Source organism: Piliocolobus tephrosceles, chromosome 1, assembly GCF_002776525.5.
Source record: "Piliocolobus tephrosceles isolate RC106 chromosome 1, ASM277652v3, whole genome shotgun sequence".
Lineage (NCBI taxonomy): Eukaryota > Metazoa > Chordata > Mammalia > Primates > Cercopithecidae > Piliocolobus > Piliocolobus tephrosceles.
The window spans coordinates 33,409,043-33,433,177 of record NC_045434.1 but is presented as its reverse complement, the minus strand read 5'-3'; the positions used below and the strand labels follow the sequence as shown (position 1 = coordinate 33,433,177).

At 41.8% G+C, this 24,135-nt stretch overlaps 1 protein-coding gene across 2 annotated transcripts in view; it reads right to left on the bottom strand.

Moving 5' to 3' along the window:
• Positions 1-11,010: 11,010 nt before the first annotated feature.
• Positions 11,011-24,135, bottom strand: part of PAPPA2 (pappalysin 2) — a 400,048-nt gene continuing 386,923 nt past the window's right edge. Inside the window, exons 24-25 of one of the 2 annotated variants that reach the window (XR_003306912.1) lie at positions 16,673-16,771; positions 11,011-14,228 (exon numbers count right to left, since the gene is read on the bottom strand). Coding sequence is in view for 1 of the 2 variants with exons in the window: in XM_026448236.1 (XP_026304021.1) it covers positions 14,154-14,228; positions 16,673-16,771 (174 nt within the window). In the remaining variant the exon portion in view is untranslated. The remainder of the gene's footprint in view (positions 14,229-16,672; positions 16,772-24,135) is intronic. The other variant, XM_026448236.1, reaches the window with a different exon arrangement.

Here is a 24,135-nt window from a genome sequence, read left to right as displayed (position 1 = left end):
CTCCAGTCAAGACTTTGACAAAGAGAATTTAATATCAGGAATTGGTGAAAAGGTTCTGGAGAACCAAACAAAGCAAAAATATCTGAAACACTGAGAAAGTATAGAGGTATTATTAACTGCAGGACACAGCCACAACCTTTAGGGCTGGGAGAGCAAAGGGAGGAATTTGGTTGACTTAAAACTAGATTCCCTCAAAAAGAAGGGGTCATTTGCCTGGTGCTGGGACTTCTTTGGAAGAACATAATGAGGCTGGTTTTTTATTTTATTTTGTTTATTTATTTATTTATTTTTGAGACGGAGTCTTACTCTGTCGCCCCGGCTGGAGTGCAGTGGCACAATCTCAGCTCACTGCAACCTCTGCTTCCTGAGTTCAAGCAATACTCCTGCTTCTTGGGTTCAAGTGATACTCCTGCCTCAAATCCTTGAGTAGCTGGGCACCACCATGCCTGGCTAATTTTTGTATTTTTAGTAGAGACAGCGTTTTGCCATGTTGGCCAGGCTGGTCTTGAAGTCCTGGCCTCAAGTGATCTGTCTGCCTCGGCCTTCCGAAGCGCTGGGATTACAGGCGTGAACTACCGTGCCTGGCCGAGGCTGGTTCTTTAATGTACAAAGATGAAAGAGACAGGAGTACACTGCTGTTGCCACTGTGAGAAGCCATTGGTTGGAAGCTGCTGAGTTGAACATCCAGCCAACAGGAAGGCACCAGCCCCTCTCCCTTCTTCCTTCCAGTCTCCCTGATGTCCCCATCGACAAAATCTAACATGGACTGACTAATAAAAAGGAACTGGTTTGTAGTGTTCCAAAAGCAGCATCACGAAGCAGAGGACAGATGGTGGGTTTCAGCCATGACACAGTAGCTTACTAACTGCAACAAGCAGCCTGAAGGTGGAACAAGATAAGACTCTTGAAATTACTTAATGCAGTGGCAAGAATATGCCTAGCAGGTGTTCAACTAATATTACCACTCTGGGATCCTCTTCAGTGTCCCTTAGACACTGAAACGAGACCACATGTTTCACCAACGTTATCCTTCCCCAGTTGCTTTCTCTTCATAACAGGATAGGGTAGCAAGAAAACATGTTCCAAATTTCTATTACTCATCTTTTTTTTATGTGTCAAAGATCTTTTGAATTTGAAATTGGACTTCCTTTAAGAGGTTTGATTATCATATGTGAGGTCTCTTTGTTGCCGAAGATGCTATTTTTTAATAGCAGCTAATGTTTATTGATGACTAATTATGTCCCAAGCACCATATAAGCACTTTTGCGTAGCGTCTGTAGTCTAAATCACCGAACAACCCTGTAAAAAGATACTACCACTATCTACATGTTACACATGAGATGTTACAAACTTCAGTTCCTTTTTGTCAGGCTTAGATTAACTGGTCTAGGACCATACAGTTGGGAGCCACCATTAAGCATGGGAGGCTAGGATATCCCCTTTTTACCACTCTGCAAAGCTGCCATGTAGCTCACTTAAATCACCTTTCCTTCTACATTCGTTCAGCATGGTGAGTGAACTGAACTAACAGCAAAATTTGGTAAAATGCTTTTTTTTGTTTGTTTTGTAATCTAGGAGGAGGGAGGAAATGCACACAGTTCTTGCGTACAGCAAAACTGGGAGCCTTCTGATAAACAAGACGTAGCAATATTTTTTGTATTTCCCAGCCTTGCTGCTGCATCCAGGTCATTAGCACAGAGGCAGTCCTGCTATGGAAGAGGCATGACTATGGCTCTAGGCCTGTGCACTTTCAAGGCTCCTGGTGATATGTGTTTATTGGCATAGGTAGAAATGGAAACTCCAGAACTCCTCCCATCTTTGAGCTCACTGAAATTTAACCTACACTGGCTTAATCTACCAAGTATAACTATCATTCTGGCCTGGCCATATTCTCAGACAGACCATTCCAGCTACTGGGACGTCTATACAGTCAGAGGACAGGCACATTCTACCATACCCATTTTGATCTGCTGCATGTACACCATGGTAACTCCTGACCAGGAAGGTCAGTGTAATGCACTTCAGACTTCTGGATCTTCCAAACAGTTTCATTTTTGGGTATCCAATGAAGGAAGATGTTTAGATCCTCACCCTGTAGCTTCTATGTCCCTTGGCAACTAGGAGGGGATCAGAAAATGCCCACATAGAGGTGTTGGTGATGGAGCTGACTAGAGTAGGGCAAAGTGGGGGGAACATAAAGAAAGGGTATCTGGTTGCCATGGCAAGCCAGCAAACACTCAAAAGAGAGAAGGAGTGGCCTAGGACTTAATGAAGTGCCACTGGGTTTGAGCAGTAACTGGAATGTCTGAGTGTAGCTGCATTCCTTCCCACAGAGCCTGGGGCCAGCCCACTAGCAGGGACTATCCGTACCTCTCAGGAATGCTCAGGATAAAGACAGCCACGAAAAAGACAAGCAGGCCTCCCAGGTGTGGGTTTCCATACTCCAGCCACAGAAATTGGGGCCTCCCAGAAGAAATTTGGAAAACTCCTCAAAGAGCCGAAAGAGACTTGATCTACAAATTATTTTTTTCCCTAAAATCTGACACTGACATTCTTCGGGGTATGAGAAGGCACTTTGAAAGTCCTTCCTTGCAGAAGTTTACTTCTGGCTTTCTCTTTACTCCCTACCCTACTCTAAGATGGTATTCTCTCTCACTGTGGCAGTGGCCCCGGGGTCTGAGAGACCTCATGGTTTGATCAAACAGAAGACATGTTAGCAGTGGGACTGTAGATGACAGTGAGTTGAAGAGGCAGGTCTGGAAAGATGCTGGATCCAGAAAAGACAAGGTGATAAATATATGGAAGGACTGGGGCTGGCATGGCACCGGCGACTGGATTTAGAGAGTACAAAAAAGCCTGAGGTCAAGGCAGAGTCGGATGTCAGAGTCCAGTGGTTGAATGAAGCATTCACTAGCCAGGAGATTCCTAGAAACTCTGATAAGAGTGTAACAGTGAGGTCAGCTGCTGGCCAGGTAGCCAATGAGGAAGGAGACTTGGAGGCCCCTTGAAGAGCCTGGAAAACAGATATTGCCAAAATCTCAACTTGACTTCACCTCTGAGTCTTGCTACTTAAGTTCCCTCCTTCAGACTAACTCTTCTGTCCTATTTCATCATTCCTAAACCTTAACTAGCTTAGAGGAAACTCATGTCTAACGTGTGCCATGAATGGAAACTAGAAACAAGCAATGAGATTTTGAGCACTTATGAAATGCTAATGAGGTGATGTAGGGTACTTCACTGAAAAAGAAGGAACAAAATCCATTTACTAATAAATATGTAATCAAATATTAAATATTTAATTAAGAATTTAAAATGTAGTCAAATATGTATTAATAACTGTATTTTTAGCTCCAGCAATACTAGGGAAAGAAACTCATGCAGAGCGTTTTGTGTGTGCCAGATGCCTTCAAGGATGACTAGATTGCCCATTTGAATGTGTAAAACATCCAAGAAAATTTAAGCTTATCCCTCAACTTTACAAAGGGGCCCTAAAAGACTCAATCATCTGCTCAAGGTCTCCCTGAGCTAGGATTCCAACTAGGTCTTGATGTTGAAGTCTGTACTCCCTGGATGAGCACACATGAATACGTAAGTGCCTGCAATGTCTACCAAAGATCACTTTGAGAGAGACAAGGCCTAAAATACAAAAATGCCTTGTTACCTCCGGGGACTTCATTTATACCTAGAGAGAACCTCTGCTACTCTCCCTAAGCAATGACCATTGCCTGGGGCACTCTTCCCTACATGAAGGTAAACTGTCTAACTCTAAAATTATGATGGGTGGTTATGGATTGCTCATTAGCGAGTGTGCTGCCCAGGAAGAGCCCCGGGACATGCTCTGGCATTAGCATGACCCTCTAAAATGGTGGAGAAATTGCACTCTCGCTGACATAGTTTTTAAAAAATTTTTCCTCCCTTAAAACTTGGAATCAAGGTCACATTCTATTAAATCTGGGGCCTCAAACTGGAACACGGCATGGCTTTAAATGAAATTATACTGAAAACATAGCCAAAAGTTCATAGAACACTTAATTGTATGTGAGTGTGCATGTATGTGAGGGAGAGGGAGAAACAGAGAGAGAGAGAAACATTAACCAGCCTGTTAAAATGATGTATATCCCAGGCCAGAAAGTGCACAGGAATTCAAAAGCTGACCAATAACCATCTCCACTAATTTGTTTCTTCTTGGTTCTTTCTGTACCAGGGATACTTCTGTTTACTTAGGGTAGTGATACATAGAAAAACTATTTTTGAAGTGCCAGCTCCAGGATAGGCACTTCACATTCACTGTAGTAAGTCTGCATAACAATTTTGTAAGTTGGAAATTTATTAACATCTTGCCATTTCACAGATGGGAACACTGAGTCTCAAGCCATTAACTAATTTGCTCAAGATCTCCCAACTTGATCTTGGGTCAAGTTGCCTCTTAGACCCTCTATCTTGTTTGATCGACAGTTGCTACTTTTTCCCCCCATCCACGTGAACTACTTACACCTGAGATGTTTATGTGCACCTGGTAGTCTATTAGCTGGACAAAAGCATGCCTCAACATAAAACTGATCTTCAAGTCCAGAATACAATGATAACTGGAGAATGAATCATTTTGCTGCTGTGTACTCCAAACCCACAGTCTTCTATGTTGGCCTTGCACGGCCATCAATTCTTGAACTATTGCTCAAGAAGCCATCAAAACATAAAACTCTAGTATCCACAGATCAACCTACTCATCAACCGCAAACACACAAATACAACATGCTCTTTTCTTTTGGTTTTCACATGCATCAAATCAGAGTTGAAATTCAATTCGACACATTTCAAGGTTTTATTTAGGGCCGGAAAGAACACTATGTAAGTCAGTGCCAGAGATCCAAAAATAGGTAATACAGTGTTTTCAGAGCCACCACATAAAGGTGTGAGGTTGTGTCCTGCCCAAGACTGCCTGATCCAAGGAGTGAATATGTCCAGAAATCCAGCCACGCTACCTGGATTTTCAAGCCATAGTCTCTGATGCTGACTTGCCTTTATTCAGATAAAAGGATACCTTTTTCTAACTCTCCCAAATGGCATCAAATGGCCTAGTGGAGCCCCAAGTTCACCTGCTGTTAAAGAGGTTACAACTGAATAGTGAAGAAAGACAAGAACACACATCTAATAAAAATATCAGTCAAATATATTGATTATCCTAGAAAAGGACAATAGGGGTTATGGGAACGTTAAATCTCATCAAACAGAAAGATGAAGAAAGTCTTCATGAGATTAGAGATGTGTGAGAAACTCTTGAAAAAATGAGCAAGTTTTGGCATGTGAAGGTAGAAGGGAAGGCGCTCCAGGTTAGAAAATAACATGAGCACAAAAGTGGGAACTTCAGGGACTGGGGAGGTATCACCTTTGGCAAGGGTATGGAGTATTTGTTCAGAAGTAAGGGGAGGTCAGTGTAAAAGGTTGGCTGTGCAGTGTGAAAAGTCTCTGTGTTCGAACCTTAAGGACACACAGAGACAGCAAACTCTTTCCATGAGTAATGGGTGACTCCACAAGAGCTGTGCTTTCAGAGGAACAGTGTGGACTCACTGTGCTGGAATCAATCGGAGGGGGATGAGGCAGGTGAGGAGGACTTGCTTGGACACTTTACCATGGCCTGTTCCAGAAGTGATGCCAGCCCCAGCCAGAGTGAGAGCACAGCAGATGGAAGGAGGATGATGGATGTGAAAGATGTGAAGGATATGCATGGATTATTCACAAGTACAGAGAAACTGCTGTAGAAAACAATTTTACTCTGAGTAAAAGCCAGAGTCACTACCATAGCTAACAAGACCCTCCATGGTCCCCTCCACACCTCCACACTTAACTCTGACCTCACCTCTCTCCCTCACTCTGCTCCAGCCATACCAGCCTCAATGGTCTTCTTCACACACACAAAGGTCTCTCCCACCTTATACTTGCTGTTCCCCGCGTCTGGTTCATTCTCCCTCCCAGGTATCCCTTGGCTCATTTCCTCACTCCCTTCGCATCTCCAAGAAGCATCCATGGACCTTCCCTATGTGAACTAGCTCCTCTCCAGCCCTGCCACTCCTTACCCCAACTCACTGCATTTTTTCCCATAGCAATCTTCCACAGCTGGCATACATATTTGTTGCCTACTATTTGTCTCCTTCAACTTCAAGTTTCTTGAGGACAGAAACTTTGTTTTACTCACTATAGTATCGCTAGTGCCTCGGATGTAATAGTTGTTCAACAAAAATATATTGACTAAAATAATGATATTATCAGCTGTGTGAGTATTTTTAACTTCATTGAAGTCAGAGAAGGCCAGATATAAAACACATAGCTTTGGGAGATACTGAGTTCCTTGATACAAGGTGAATTCATAATGAAGCAGGACAACTCACTGGAAGGAATGCTATAGTGAATAATAATGAACTTTTGGAGACCCTTTCAAGCCTGAGAACGTGCAGAACTAAGTATGGTGCTTTATGTGTGTGGTTTCTCAGGAAATGGAGTGTTGTAATAGAGCATGGCGGGTTAATGTACGAACTCTAGAACCAGACTACTGGGTCCAAACCCTGGCTCTGCCACTTACTGTATGTGCCATCTTGGGCTTCTTTGTGCCTCTCTCAATATTTCTCACGTCTCATTTATATTAAGTGCTACATTGCTCTCCAGTCACTGTCTGACTTCCCAAAGTTAGGGTCCCAGGAATGACTACTTATCTCAGCTACTAAAAAATGGCTTATGAAAGCTACAAGTCAGTAAGAGATCTTTTTATTTGTTTTTTAATTTATGGTTTCAGGTGTCTGGATGTATAATTTGTAGATGATTTATTAAATGTATTTTTCCAAACTAGAATAATAGAATCCAAAATATCCACCTAAGCATGATGTAATATTACGTTAGCCATGAGATATAAGTAGCATGATTTAAAAAGCAAATTGAATTACATATGTGTGTAATACTTTAGAACTGTACTGGCCAGTGGCATGGCTAGCTACATGTCGCTATTTAAACCACTGAAATTAAGTAGCATTTAAAATTCAGTTTTTCAGTCTTATTGGTCACTTTAAAGGCTAGATGGCAACCTGTAGTACCCAGTGGCTACCACATCAGACAATGCAGATGTAGAACATTTCCATCATTGTCGAAAGTTGCATTGGACTGTGCTATTGTATAACTGGATAAATTCAGCAATTCAATTGTCTTCTGAAGAAAATAACCAGTGTTCCACACAGCTAATGCAACTTTATAGGCATATTCCGGCTGAGTTAACAAACATTTCTGCCAACTCCAAAATTTTACCCTAGCCCACTTTCTTTTCTTCAGCTTCATGCTTTAGAAAAGAAAAGGTTGCTTTACCCTACAGATCCCTTTTGCTTCTCTCTGAAGCAGTGGGATAGAACATCTCCTGCCAGCCAAACTACTTGGGAGTCTCCATTTGTTCTAACTGTCCTGGGAACATAACTAATGATGGCACATATCTTAGTCTCTCTCATGTCAGGGAAGCATGGTGTTTGAGAATTTGAAGCCACAAAAGGGCAATTCCCCCAACCCTGACTTCCTTTTCTTCGCCCTCAAACTTTTTTTTTTTTTTTTTTAAGATGGAGTCTTGTTCTATCGCCCAGGCTGGAATGAAGTGGTGCAATCTCAGCTCACCACAACTTTTGCCTCCCAGGTTAAAGCGATTCTCCTGTCTCAGCCTGATAAGTAGCTGGGATTACAAGTGTGTGCCACCATGCCTGGCTCAATTTTTGTATTTTTAGTGGAGAAGAGCTTTCACCATGTTGGCCAGACTGATCTCGAACTTCTGACCTCAAGTGATCCGCCCACCTCGGCCTCCCAAAGTGCTGGGGTTACAGGCATAAGCCACCATGCCCAGCTGCAAACTTTTTGAGAGAATAATCTATACACATCATCTCCATCAATCACTCTTTAACCCCTTCCTGTCTGGCACTTCTTAAGCACTATGCTGGGTATGGGGTTGCAAAAGTAGATATTTAGGAAACTGAGACTCAGAGGGATTCAGTAACTAGACGACTTATCTAGTGAGTAATGGACCCCGCATTCAAACTCAGATTTGTCAGCCTTGAAACTCTGTGGTTGTCATCCTTGCATATCATTATGCTGCTACCCATGGGTCACAAGTCACCAATACATCCTACATATTGACTTTCTAGGTCCAGGCTCAGTCATCCCTGCCCCCAGCCTCCCTGTGCCAGCTCACCTATCAAGGTAGAGAAAGCATGAACAATGTTGAGTTAATAAGCAATATTTCCCCATTGTGAAGACCACTTGGATATTCTAAAAAGCTATCTAAATTTTCTTATGGATTATTCTAATGGTTATTGATTCGCTACCTATGAAGTCACTACTTGGAAGTCATTTGTACCCTAAGATAACTTGCCTAACTATTCAGGAAGCACTTTGAGTTGCACGTATTAAATTGTGGTCTGGGGGAAATTCTCTAACTGGAACAGTCTTTTATGTGTATAAACATTTTTAAACCGGCAATTGTCTTCAGAAGGGCACGTTGATGCAACATAATTGGTAGTCATTAAAAAGTCAACACTGTCCCTTTTTTCACTCATTTTTTTTTTTTGCATTTGAATATTTGACTGTTGTGTAGACAAAGACAAAGAAAAGGAAGCTCCTCTATATTAAATTATCTTAGAAGAAAATTGAATTTGAAGAACATTAGCAAATTGCAGTTAATGTGAACTATTGTCATTACTCGGAACTATCTTTCAGGGGTTAGAAATGTTTTTATTATACGCACTTGGAATAAAAATTTGACCTGTAGATTTCTTTCAAGAATGTGCTTCATCATTGCTAATGCATAGCAATGTAACCTAAAGATTGAGTGGCAGGACCAGATTAAAAATGAAAAACAAACTGTCTTCAGCAAGGAGCCAAATGTGGCAAATCACACACCATAGTGCATTGGCCACCAGACTAAATTCTGACTGGAAAAGATGTACTCAATCTCAGGTAGGCTCACACTATGGGAGACTTGAGAATAACCATCTATTTTCTAAACTACTCTTGTGTTTTGCCAGGCCAAATATCCCAGGCACACGTAGAAGCTTTTATGGGCATGGACCGTTATGGGTTACGAGATTCTCACCACCACCACCCTTTCCTTCTGAGCTAACCACTGGGAAACCCAGTGGTCTTTCTGGAGCAACATAGAAAGAAATGACCCCAAGTCAGCTTCAGAGATGCCCTGGAGCCCTTCTCATTACCTCACCCAACCCTAAGCCCTTCATCATCTGGATGGCCTGAATCTAAGAGTAGTGAGTCTCCCAGCTGACAGATGACTCATCATGTCATTTAAGTTTGTCAGTCAATGGAAACCAGAGCTCCGAAGTCTCTGTCCAGGACTCTCCCCAGGGAAGCTATTAAGGAAAATGCTGCCTTGCCAGACATTTCTGTCCAGCTGGCCTAACTGGTACGTGCAAGGGCATCTGCTTATACTCAGGGCCTGGCATGAGGAGAGGGCCCTGGAAGGTGCTCAAGAAGGTTTGCCCTCAGTTTTCCTACCATTTGCTATGAACAACAGGCAGGAGAGAAAATAGGCTTAGCTACTAAAAAAGCCACAAGGAAAGCAATGAGCACCTTGAAACATAAACCGGTAAAGAGACATTAAACTTTCACATTGCAAATGGATTTGGGTTTACTCTTTGGCCTAGCAGGCTGAACACTGTGCAGTAGAAAATATTACATTTGGGGGCAAAGAACTTGGATTCCCACCCCAACCTGCACTTAGATATGTGAACTTAAATTTTCCTGTAACCTCACAGACACTCAGTTTCTTCATCTGTAAAATGAAAAGAAACAAAACAAAACTGTCCTTACTCTGCCTAACCTGTGGGTAGCCATAAACCATATGAAAGCACTTTGTAAACCATAAAGAAGATGCTTTTTTTCTCTCTCAAGTGTTTATTTCTAACCACAAACCTCTCTCCCAAGTCCAAGCTCACATTCTCAACGGTCCATTCCACAGTTCTTTCCAAATGGCTCATAGGTGTGCTGAGATATCTGCGCAGCCCTTCCAGTAGCCAGGTGGTGACTGGTGTGGCCAGAAAACTCAGCAAACCGGCCCCAACTGCAGAAGCCTCCTCGAAGGTTCTGAACACTGCTTTAGATAGCATTTCCTATCTGGCCCTCAACCTGAGTTTATTGAAAGAGCAAATGAATACTCTTTCTTAAAAGCCTGCTCCTGCTAGCTTTCCTCTTCTGTTAGGGCTGACAAGCTCTCAGATTGTGTATTTAATGCAGAGGCATCATCCTTGACATTTCATTTCACCTCTCTCCATCCTATTAATCACCATTTTTCTTTTCCTTCTAACATCTTGGTGTCCCACAGAACCAGGCTAACTCCCTTCATATGATCTTGAAGAACTTTCTCTACCAGGCTGTGGCTTACCGTTCTTATTTGTGAAGTGAGAATATGTTATTTGCAGCTCTGTTGTAAGAATTAAGTAAGATTCTGTATTTACCAAATGTATCGTACATGCTAGCTTAGTTCTACCTTCCAGCTAAGCTAGATGCCTCACTGATGTTCCATAACACACACCGATCCCATTCCTACCTCCACAGCTTCAACCCTCTTATTTACCTTGCCTGGACTCTCCTCTCCCCACCCCCATTTCTGCCTGTCAGATCATATGCATCCTTCCCCAACCAGTTTCTAAATGCTGCCTAGCTTTGGCATCCAGGAGTGAGCCCTACTTCCTCTGAACTGTAAGTAATTCTTGCACTTTATTTCAAAACTCATGAGACATTTGACATTCCTACCTCACATTCTACTTTCATATATGCCATGTCTTCTTATGGGCTTTCATGTTCATCTTCCTTACATATTCTATTTACTTAACAAATGATTTTTAAATGACTAAAAGAAATGACGAATCAATCAAATAAATAATGACTGTTGCCTGGACCCGGCATAAGACAATGGAAAGTGATTAGAAAGTGATGAAATGATTTAAACAAAGAGACACCAAAGACACTTCATATTTCGTGTGCTAATTTTTTAATGAACATCTTATAATCTTACAAAATAACTGGCTGTAGCTGTTTTACATTACAATACAGTAGATCAGCTCCTTTCACTACATTCCCAATCAAGCCACCCCCTTGGGTGTTAACTAATGCACTCAATAATGATCACAAAGAATACAGGAAGTGCCAAGTTCAATGCCTTATAATAGAAAAAAGAGAGGAAGAGAATCAGGAAGAGCTCTTTACTTTCACAATCCCCTTACTTTCATTTCTGTCAGTATCTGCCCATTCTCCTCACCCTGTCCCCTTAGCTGCCTTTCTGATTGGACGCTGTCATGCCAGTTGTCAGAGCCAGCTAGCCCTGGGCCACCTGGGCACAATCAAACACACAGAAGAGTCTCTGAGAAGGCTGTCAATGACCACATGGGTGGATAAGAGCAGCAGAATATGGACCACCACATGGAGTGAGGGTGAGTTGATGTTGCTGGGATCTGTGACCACAGCGTCTTAGTCCTTCCACTTTATCAGTGACCTGAGTTGCTCAAAACATCAGGTCCCAGGAACAAAGACTGGAAGAACCTGCTGTCTCTGAATAGCTATAGCTGACTATGGCTGGGAAGCCTTATAGCCTAAGAGGCTCTTCACACACAACAGGAACTTCCCTTTTGCCTTCCCAGAGCAGTGGTGAATTGCAGAGAATAAAATATTTTAAAATGAAGTTTAAAACAGAAATGTTCTTACTGTTGCTCTTGTGGAGAGACCGCATAAAGACACACACTGGCATGAACCACAGGCTCCATGTTCCTGAGCTGAGTAATGCCCAGGATAACGATTCCTCTGCATCAATCTCAGACAAGGTAGGATTCCCCAAGGCAGAACTTAGCACACGTCCAGCAATTTGGACATTTTCCCCAAGAAAACAATTTTATAAAATTTTGAAAATAGAGTGTCTAAACTTTTCCATTGTCCTTTGCATATTGAAGCCTATCAGAATCCCAAGAACAAATATGTTTGTCTTCTTGGAGGCACTAAGCATGAGTCAAGACAACGAATGGTATCTGAACGACACTTTCTTTATGCTAGCGATTAGAGGACAAAAGGTTTTTTTTGAATGGGTGAACTCTGCTCTTTCCTTTTCCCAATAACTTTGCCACCCTCATTCCACAACCCACAGATTAATGTGGGTATATCGCCTTATTCGTGTTTTACTCCCTTTCAGGGTATTGTTCTTCCCTACGTGATAGTGTGGATAATATTTCTATAGTTGTGGTAGTATTTCCTATTCCTATTTGCACAGCCATTGCTCTAGTGTTGATGGGAAGAGTAGAAAAACTGTGGTCAAAGCAAAAGAGCGGAAGATGGGAAGAGACCACAGTTGAGCTCTAAATTTTGTCTGTTCTTGGTTTCCGCTGGAGAAGAAGCTTCAAGGGAGACAAGCCTCACAGCCTTCCTAAAATGAGTAAAACTAGACTGTTAAACAGAAATTGGCTCCTTACTCTCTTTCCCTAGGGTCTAATCCAGAAACTGTTACAAGAAAATGTAACTGCAATAGACCACATCCCAGTGAGCCTGAGACGTAAATAGAGAGAGGCTTAATGTGGTCATTTCATGTGCAGTCCATCTATTGGATAAGAAAGGGTAAAAACAACAAAATGGACCTTAAATAGCTGAAATTCTTCTGTCTCCCCACAGAGTGTCACCCTTGCTCCATGCATTTCTATAACTTGCTCAAGTCAAAATCTCCGGCTCACAGATTTTGTACATGATACTTCAAGAGAATTTATCTCAGATTCTTCATTGCTCAAGGGACCCACTTTGGTCTTCTTTGGAGACTTGGAACAAGGACCGAGTTTCCCTGATCACTTCCATTCTCATTCCCTGGGCCTGGATTTAACCCTGACAGTTCTTGCCTGTTCTTTCATCTCCTCCTACCTTTCCCCTATATCATTTCCATAACATTTTTCCCACAGAAAAATCAACATTTGGTCATGTGACTGCGAGTGATGGCCAGACTTGGAGACTTCTAACAAGAAGTGGGACTGCAGGCCAAGCGTGAGGAGCATGTGAGTTCCTGTAATCCTGGTGATCAGAGAATGGGCCATAGTACAAACTTGCTGACTGGCTGACAGCCACACTTGAAACAGGCATGTATGGAAGTGCAGAAAATCCTGGGTCTCACCAACTCCAATTGGGAGTTCTGAGAAGTGGACACAAGTTAGTATATTCTTTGTGGACAGATATTTAAGAACCATAGTCTAGTTCTCCTGGACCCATCACCAATGGTACTCAGACCCAACTTCTTACGCCTCTTAGTACCATCATTCCAACTCTCCATCTCCTTGGTCATAAAATGGGCCCAGCTCCCAGGTCATAACCAAAAGATGATTAGCTTTACATGCTAGCATCCAGAATTTCATTTAACTACTCTCTCTCCTTCTGCACTTCCCATTCAACCTGCCAATCCCCATCCATAGAAAGATGGGAAAATAAGTTGCCTTTCTGTCCTCAAAGTCTCAGCATTCATTTTGAATGTGAACTTCACAGCAGCATGTGTGGAACAATGAATAATTTTTAGCTTAGTAAACAGCAAAAAATATAATATATATAATATATTTATATAATTATGTTTAAATACTTATAAAGAATTAATAACTAACTTCATTATGTAAGGGCAACTACACAAAAAGGAAAAGAGCCAGTTGAGAGCAGATAAGCTCTGAAAGATGGCAATCCATTCGAAATGGGCATTAACAGAGTATCCCTGCCAACTTCTCCTCTAGTATTTTGATAATGGTGTGCAAGTTGGGTGGGACTGAATAGTTGGCAGGGTGTAGAGTGGGGAGCAGGGTAAGAGTTGAAGATAGGATTTAATAGAATATAAATGAGGGAGGAGGGTCCTTATATATCTATTGTATGTCCCCTTCCATGTTAATCAACTGCCACTTTAAAGAAACTTTTGCCTATGATTCTCTCCTACTTGGGCTATTCGATGAACTAGTTGGCACCTATCAATATCCTCTGGCATTTCTTATAAGATCCTTCATGCTCTTCCTCCTTCCTCCATTTCATGACTGTTCTTCATTCACCCTTTGTTTCCTCCTGGGTCAGCCTCTCTTTCTTACTGCCTCTGAGGCAGTGGAGGGAGGGGCTTGTTCCCACAGTTACTGATTTTCTTCTGCCTTGGGGTCCCGGCAGGTGCACTCATCCAGGTCACAGTCAGCAGCAAATGGAATGACCTAGGGGAATGAAAGGGAAGTTGAAATGTGATAGCTTCACACTTTTCAACCAGCTTTCACTTTCCTCACTTGGTCCCAGAGGAACTGTAGAATTATGTGCTCATATCACAAACTGGAAATTAACACACAGTTTTGCCACTCACACATCATGTCACCATGTAGCTTTGGCAAGGTAATTGTTCCTTGCTTCACTTTTCTCATATATAAACTGGGGAGGACAATAGAAACTACCCCAGAGGGTGTTTGTGTGATTTAAATAATACGAGTGTAAAGCTCTTCTATATTGCCAAGCATTTATAACTACTATTCTATCAGTTCTAATATTACTACTCATATCTAAAAATCCTGCTCTTACTGTTACTGTCACTTTCCCTGTGAAGTAGGAAAGATGAATAGGTAGCATTAGCATTTTCTCTTTACAAGGAAGGACAAGAGATGTGGGGTGACTTAATTCAAGGTAATGACACTACTATATGGGAAGCCGAGACTAGTTACAGACTAGCTCTCCGACTCCAAATCCTCAGTGTTCTTGGAACAATAGGAACATCTTTGCCACCCTCACAAAGGATGAGTTTTTGCTCTTCTTGAGTCCAGGATATACTTTGGCTTGGTGGAATAATACATCTCCCCACCCATTGTTTGTGGCTGTATTGCCTTCCTTCTATGTAACTATCTCTTCCTCATGCCAGAGATAGTCCGGAAAAAGTTACTCTCTTCTGCTTGCACTGCTACAAACAGATAAATGCTACTTTTTGAGTGTCCATAACTAGTATCAGAGAAAATTGGGCATTTGGGAAATGTGATATAAAAGTGGCAACGATTTTTCCCTTTGGGGCATTAACAATCTAATGAGATAAAAATAAATAGGCATATCACATACAATACTAGTCCAAGCACACTAAAGAGATGGGCTTAGTGATTGGGCAAGTGGGTAGGAGAATGGGTGGGGTTGTGTGGGGAGATTTTCCAGCATATTTGCACATTACTTTAAAATGTGATTTAGGAGTCATCAGAGGGGCGAAGTGCCTTTTCGATCCTAATTCCTGTGTATGCTGGCCACAGGCACTGAAATTTATTACAGACAATTACTAGATTTTCAGAGTGTGAGATGGGGAGAGAACTGCTTTATTTTTTCCTAAGTTATCTCGTCTTCCTGTACAGAGATAGCTGGCCTGATTTCTGACCTTCGGTCCAAGCTCTTGATCTATTTCTTAGTTTAGTATTTATTGGTTTTTAGAGCAAAAGAGAGCCAAATTAAATAGTGATATGATAAGCCCCTGAGCACTCTGCATTAAATAAGTTGATTCACATAAGTGGCGAGAACAGTGCCTGACACATATTGAGTGAGGATTAAACATTAGCGAGGAAGACATGTAGTATTCAAGTCTGCATGTAGGTGATCATGGTAGGTGTGGTTTTATTGTAGAGACACATACAAGGAAGGAAATAACATCTCTTGCTTATTTCAGATTTATCATATTGACCCAACTAGCTTCAAATACCTTTGGAGCACTTAGATTTTTATCCATATTATTACAAAATTTCAGCTTATTCTATTTTATAAGGCTTAGCTTGAGCCTATCTGCTAATTTAACAGAGCCAAGAATGACAGGGATAAAGGGCATTAAGAAAGGATTATTAGCCGGGCGCGGTGGCTCAAGCCTGTAATCCCAGCACTTTGGGAGGCCGAGACAGGTGGATCACGAGGTCAGGAGATCGAGACCATCCTGGCTAACACGGTGAAACCCCGTCTCTACTAAAAAATACTAAAAAACTAGCCGGGCGAGGTGGCGGGTGCCTGTAGTCCCAGCTACTCTGGAGGCGAGGCAGGAGAATGGCGTAAACCCGGGAGGTGGAGCTTGCAGTGAGCTGAGATCCAGCCACTGCACTCCATCCCCGGCGACAGAGCGAGACTCCGTCTCAAAAAAAAAAAAAAAAAAAAAAAAAGAAAAAGAAAAAGAAAGGATTACTGCCCAGGATACAATCCAGAGAGTGCTCGCTTAGGTGACTGGTGGCAGCCATTTAACATGTGTCTGCGAGATGCTTGTAATACACTATATAAAATTCTTAATGTAATTATGAAGACGGATAGTAACTGAGCAGCACTTTGTTGGTAATCCCACCTCTCCCAGGGGTAAAGATGATTACTTTCCCTGCCTACAGAGACATTTCTTGGCCAATGATAAGCAAGTATGAGTCTTTCCACAGCAAAAACCATGGCTTTTCTGAAAGAATCACTGAACCGACAAAGAACTGGGGTTGTCTAAGAACCTATGCTACCCTTAACCCTGTCACTTTAGAAGCTCCAATGTTTGTCCATTATAGTTCCCTCCTAATTGTTGAATACAAACCCATTATTACACACCATGAAGGAGAGCTAGCCAAAGACCCTGCCTTTATTACTGAAGCCACTGCCTCCCCCATCTCCAGGTTCTCCCACTCACCTTCTTGGAGGAGAGTGTGGAAGAGCAGCAGTCTCCCCCATCATAGTGGCAGTAGGCTCGGTTGTTGATAGTGTCACACCAACCATCTGCTTGGAAGGGCTGTAGGGAGGTTAGAAGGCAACATCGCAGTACAGTCTTATTATATCTTGTTTGACTCTGGCACTCCTACCATCCCAGCATAATCCATAAAACTCCAGAGATATTACAGAAAAGCACCAAAGGTGCAGGATACAGATTGACCTAACATTTGAAAAAATCTCAAGACCACTAGGTCCAAGGAATTGTCACATTTCACTGGTAGCACTGCTCCTGGCCTGCTCTAAGGTCTGAGATAGGTCATTTAAACTCTTTGATCAACTTTTCTGCCTTCTTGTAATAAGAGGTCTTTATATTATGTAGGTTACAAAACAGTTCCACATATTTTTAACTCTGTTGAGCATGGGAGAAAGCCTGTGCAGCAGTGTAGTTGGCCCTAAAAATCCTGGTTTTTAATAAGGAAATGAGCATGCATAGAGATGATAAGAATTGCCCAGGTCACATAGCAAGCATCAGATAGAGCTTAGTATTAGATGTCATGTATCTTGACTTTGTACTGCTTCTCACATATTAACCTCCACCCCTCTCCTGGTGCACTGAAGACTGATACTTAGACACCTGAGTAGTCCTTGGGTGCTACGAAGACTCAAATAGTGTCTGTCCAGCCCGCAGTGGTGCTCGGGTTGAGGACACCAGTGCTGTAACACAAATATTCCCACAGGTACAGCCAACTCATGCACAGAAACTAGACACAGGGTTAGAGCAGAGAAAGCTGTACTGTTTCCATCCACTACTGTTACTGCAGTAAGTCAGCATGGACTAAAGTGGGAAAGGGGTCCAGGCCAAACCAGAGTTAATGGAGTGTTTCACCCCAAAAGAGAATGTACAATAAGAACAGCAACAAGTTGTTTAAAAATAGCTCAGCAGCCCAGTGCATTATTTCTCCAGAAAACTACCTCTGGAGGGAAATGCTGTCCTGCTGTATCCTGGAGGGTACATCAGCCAGCCCACCTACTCAATAAACTGGCTGCTCCTCATCCTGAGCGATGCTCAGCCATAAAGTCCTAAGAAACATCTTGTGGTCAAACTCTTTGGGCCACAGAACTCTTGAGTTCACTCAACTCAAAAATGGCCATTAAATAACTCTCAGCAAGTGAGTTACATCAGAATGAGTTTATCCAAGTTATTACTTCAATGTTTTGATTTATTCTATGGGATCCTGAGGTCATTTGAACATCATTCCAGATGTATACCAGTTTGCCAACCGCTGAGAAGCTGCTACTTGTGGGGTGGAACTCAACAGCTGCTGCACAGCTGCATAGCAGTGTCAGTTGTGAGCAGGAAGTGAAAATTAATTCTGTTTTCAACACAGGCCTCACTGGGATAAAAGACAAAGATTCTGTGATGAGCATTTGTCCTTAGTGCTGTAACCAGTTATTCTGACTCTAGAGAACTTAGAATAACTATAGAATCAAGACTCAGGTCCTGAACTGCAGCCAAATAATCGAAGTCAAAGATAACTAGTGCATCCTTAACACCTATAGATGCTCTTGGGTTCTCGCAGGATGACTAGATACAACTATGGAGTTTCCCCAGGGTCTTATTTTTCTTTTTTTCAAGTGTTTGGAGTGTATCTTATTCATCTAACACTACATCTGTTACTTTTCCTCCAACCCTGACTGACTCATTGGCAAAACCTAACAAGTTCTTTCTTTTTTTTCCATGTAATTGTCTATAAAAATCTAAGAAGCACCCAAAATACTTTTCTTACATGTATAAGTCTGGTATTCAGAATGGAAATTAAAGGTATATCTAAAGATATCTTTCTTTTCATAAGAACAATCTAAATATTTGGATGGGTTAGTAAAGGATCCCAGGGAATTTTTCTTTCTCAAGTCTTCACCAAGGGTCACTTCTAATCTCAAAAACGTTAGAGAATGTATGTTGAAAAGAGCAGTAATGACCTAAGTGACCTTCTCCAGGCCCCACTGGACTTCCTTTGCTATAGCCTGGGAATTACTTCTAAAAGCTCCTTCTCTTCTGCTCTTAAAGAGTCATCTGGAAAGAGAACGAAGTTTATAGAAAAGAGCAGAAATACAGAAAAAAGGCTGGAAAGACCCAAGTGTTTAATTTACTATATACCTATTAGAATTAATTGCTCCTCCCCCAACCTGCCAAAAACAACCACTCCACCCTCAACAAACAGAGTCTCCTATGGCAACATGTGCCTGGGAAGCTTGACAGTTTGAGTCCAAGGTTACAATGAAAAAAATAGGAAAGGAAAAATGACTAATTGATCCCAAATTTAAAAATATCTGAAGATGGAATATAGACTAGAAAATTTTAATTTCAATAATTGAAAGATGTCAGTCTTAGGATATCACTCAAACCCACAGACATCTTTTCCAAGAAAAGGTACTGGGCTTGGTTTCTCTGCACAATGTGTACGTGGGTGAACTTCACAGCCCGTATGTATACCTTGCTTATCCTGTAACATCAGAAAATAAAGTGTTTCACATAAGTGCACTTTTCAAATATCTGAAGCTTATCCTGGTAAGGGTCATTTTTTAATTTTTATTTTAACCATCTTGGTAAAAGAAAAATATCTTTATACAACGCCCATCTTTTTGCCTTTTAACAACATATAGAACCAAAAGTCATAAACATAACTGTGTATTAATTTCACTGTATAGAAAAACTCTCCCCTTTGCTAAATATGCCTCCTTTAAAACACACACACACACACACACACACGCACACACACACACACACATCCCTCAGAGATGATTTATCTTTGAGCCAGAAAGGCAAGCCCTTAGTATTATACCTACAGTGAATACTTAAATCTGAGAGAGCACTTGGACTACTCTTCTTATGATGCATAAGCCTAATGATACCGATTTTCATCGCTATAGGAAGCCTTTTCTTGCCATGGCTTTTTAAACTGTGTTCCAGGCAGATGAAATGGACAAGTAATGACTGTGTGCAAGCGGTAGAATACGAAAAGGAAAGGCTGTCAGTCTGCCGTACGAATACCGCTTTGGAAACTTCTCAAAAGCAAACGTAATTTCTTCTGCATGTTATATAACCTGGCGAAGTTTCCCATTTTGAGGCTGCTGTGGGGAGTTAGCCATAGAGATGGTGAGACCCTTTCTGCTGTCTATGGGTATATACAGTTAGCCAGTCAATCATTCCATATTCTTTATTCCGCACCTATATGTGCCAGGCATTGTTATGGAGTCACAGAGATAAAAGAAACATAGTTCCAGCCCTTGGGGGGACCCACCATAGCAATTTTTTTTTAGCTCATGTGATAGCTCAGTGTAGCATCAGGATGTGTACAGGAGTTAAATACCTAATCCAGATTTGGGGGGTGAGGGAAATCTGCTTTCAGGAGCTGGCTCCACAACATCTAGGCCCTATGGAGAAGAGCTTAGGACTGGATGATTCTGAGGAATCTGAAAGATCTGTCTAAGAAGAAGAAGAAATAGAGGGGTGAGTGGTCTCAGGCTGCCTATTACAGAGCCCAGACTCTGGAATAGTTCCACAAACATTGACTGACTGGCTGATAAGATCTCTCTTTCTTGAACCGGATTAAGAACATCGTTCTCCCACAGCTTGCAACAGAACTCAAGACCACGTTGATGTTTTAGAAAGGTTAGTTTGGACTTTAGAACTTCTGCTTTACTAACCTACAGGTTGGAATCTTAGCCAAAAGGGACTGTATCTCTAAAGGTAAGGCATGGGACTGAATCCTATTTTATTATCTTGATGAGTGTTTTAGACCAAGAGAGGATGCTAATCAAATTTTTGCTTGAGGCCAAGCACTATTTTCTCTCTTCCACATCATTTTCAAAAAAAAAATCTTCTCGTTATGTGAATGACAAATCAGAGCCACTTCAATTTCTTCATATTAATTCGGTTCTATCAGGCCCCAAAGAAGCTTCTTTCCAAAGCAGGCATGGTACAGTGCCTGATGGAGTTCTTGCAGCAAATAGAAGTTCTATGTAAATGTACACAAATCTGTACACTAATTTTCTTTTTCTCTGGCTCTTCAATGAACGGTGACTTCTGGCCTGATCTTCAATCTCCTTTGCATCCCACGATTTACCTTGTTGTGCCCACATATCCTGGGCTTCATATCCAAATAATGCAAAGAACATTAAGACTAGAGCCCTAGTACAAGCTCTCTCTTAGAATCTCGGGGGCAGAACCTGGGGGGCCTGTAGGCTCCTCAGGGACTCCTGATAATGAGACCAATAGCTGCTTATCAAAAAGATGAAAGACTGCCAGGCACGGTGACTCACACCTGTAATCCCAGCACTTTGGGAGGCCGAGGCGAGTGGACCATCTGAAGTCAGGAGTTCAAGACCAGCCTGACAAACGTGAAGAAATTCCTCTCTACTAAAAATACAAAACTAGCTGGGTGTGGTGGTGCCTGCCTGTAATCCCAATTACTCGGGAGGCTGAGGCAGGAGAATCGCTTGAACCCGGGAGGCAGAGGTTGCAGTGAGTACAGATTGTGTCATTGCACTCCAGTCTAGGTGACAAGAGTGAAACTCCGTCTCAAAAACAACAACAACAACAACAACAACAACAACAACAACAACGAAAGGTGAGTGCTTGTGAGAATGTGTAGGAAAGGGAACCTTTCAAACTGTTGTTGGGAATGTAAATTATGTGATCCAGCAATCCCACAACTGGGTATATATCCAAAGGAAATCAAATCAGTATGTTAAAGTGATTTTTTTGAAGGATGATAAATATATGAAATTCTAAGGCTAGATAACACCTTGAAGATTATTTAGTAGACACCCTTTATTTTACAAATGATGAAATGAAGCCTTAAAATGGTGAACTGTCTTGTTTTCAAGGATAGTTAGTAGCAGTCCTGGGAACAGATTCCAAATCTCTAGATATTGGGTCTTCTGTTCTTTCTACTATGCCATACCACCACTATTTGATGGTTTCGTTAGTCTTTTAATTTATTGGGAAAGAAGGGTAATTTAAATTCTTTCCGCACCTTTACAAAAGGGGCGTGGTACGGGTATATTAAGTGAACCTAGCAATCTAACACAGAGACAAAGAAATGGTCATGCAGAATCTCAATTCCTCTGGACCCCCACAACTTCACTTCCTTTTTTTTTTGAGACAAAGTTTCCCTTTTGTTGCCCAGGCTGGAGTGCAGTGGCGTGATCTCGGCTCACTACAACCTCCGCCTCCTGGGTTCAAGCGATTCTCCTGCCTCAGCCTCCAGAGCAGCTGGGATTACAGGATCGAGCCACCACATCTGGCTAATTTTGTGTATTTCTAGTAGAGACGGGGTTTCACCATGTTGGCCAGGCTGGTCTCGAACTCCTGACCTCAGGTGATCCACCCGTCTCAGCCTCCCAAAGTGCTGAGATTGCAGGTGTGAGTCACCACACCCAGCCCACAACTTCACTTCTATTTTTCTCAGCTGTGGGTCAAGGTTTATCCCAAATAGGCTGCCTGGCACTGTTGCTCCTTCTGAGACTTGGGGCTTGGTATATTCCCCTAGAGGCTGACATCCCCAGGAGGAAGCAACACTATGCTCCAATCCCATCAACAGATGCCTGCAGCCCAGAAACACCTATTTCCAAGACTCAGAATGCTAAAGCCAAACGTTTTGCTGCTCATTGCTGTCATGTGCGGGAAAAAGGAAATGGTGTTGTTCCACTAGTCCACTGTTCATTCCCGGGGATGGAGGGTTCCAATGATGTCACATTTGTGGGTCTGCAAGTCTTCTTGGAAAATGTAAAATTCAAATAGACATATATGAAGATGGATTATGCAGGAATACTTTCTTAGGAACAGTCTTCTCTGGAAAATTTCATTTGGCTTCCAGGACTCAGAGAGCTGTCCCTTCTCTGAGTTATGGTATATTTTATCCACATATTTATTATAGAGCTTAACCTCTGGAACGTATTTTCAAAGGCTTGGGATCTAATCAGCTTTGTAGTCCCAGCTACTAGTTTAGTGACTGATGTAGGTTGTTAACAAATAAATAAATATGATTGTCCTATTTTGAAGTGGGAGGCAAACTACTTTTCCTTAGCATACTTTATGACCAGATCCTTCCTTTTCATTATTCCTGTACTGTTAGAAAATTTGCTAGGTATGTTACTTTATGAGAATCACATAACTTAGACACAGGTCCAGATTTTCTGGGCATCTAGTCCATTTCTTACTATAAATGCATATACTGTAGACACTGGAGTTGAGATAAATCACATATATATATACATATATATGTAGGTCATGTGTATGTATATAATATATATGTAGATCATCTTCTAGGTGAAGAACATGGTACACATCCATCCATTTGGAGGCGTATCATACTTACATTTCAGCCAGGAAGTAGGACAAGACAGTAGAATATACTATGTAAAAATTACCCCTCTATAAACCGTCTAAAATGTTAGATAAAACATAATAGTATTCTCTCAGTTTCACATCTGGGATGATAAGAAGAAAAAGAACATTTCCCAAAGGCCAAAAACGAAGAAACTGTAAACCAGAGCAGAAAGAAAGCAGTAAACCATGGCTGTCCTAGGAATGTTTGCAAATATCTGTGATCAAGTGGTTGGGTTTTAATAGGTGATCTGGAATAAGGGCCTAGGTCTTGGCCCTTTGTAAGGTAGGGAGTTTTTATGTGACCCTGTTAGTACTTTAATAAAAAGACAGTGTTTATGAGGACTGATATGGAATGACACAATCACATTATGATGCTCCACAGGTAGCTTGGCTCGCTTGGGAGCCAAGAGATTTGCTCCTGCCTACCAGCTCTGAAGTCTACACGATTCAAATCCAGGCCTTGGCTAAGTCACTAACAGTAAGACATTAAGGATCTTCTGTGTTTTCGGCTAACAGTTGAAGTTGTACGGAGTATCTCCTGGAAGGGCAAGGGTGGAATCTAAAAACAAGAGATGAGAGGATGTAATTGAAAGGAAGGCAATGAAGATACACATCCTGCTGGATGATCAGAGGGATGCCGACTGCACGTCTACTTGTGTGGCCTCTCATGCATCACTGGTCCATGTGTGGTAGGACATCTTCTGTGTAGGACCTCAAACCACTGCCTGTGAAACCCACCAGACCCTCTAAAAAGGCAACTATGTACCTCTGCAGGGGCTGAAAGAGAAGCCTGATTATAATCAGCTTATCTACATTTGACACCAAGATCAAAGCAAAGTCTTAGAAATAATCAAATAGGACAAAAAGCAATCTCCTTTGAGAGAAATTAGATGAAAAAAGAAAATCAAGCAAATGTAAGATAAAAAAGACATCTTTCACCTGTATTGACTTCACTTACTCCAAGGTATCCAGGGTGTCATAGTTCCTGCCCCAGAAACGATCAAGGCTACAGAGTATGGCAATTAAAAGCACAGGATATGGCCGGGTGC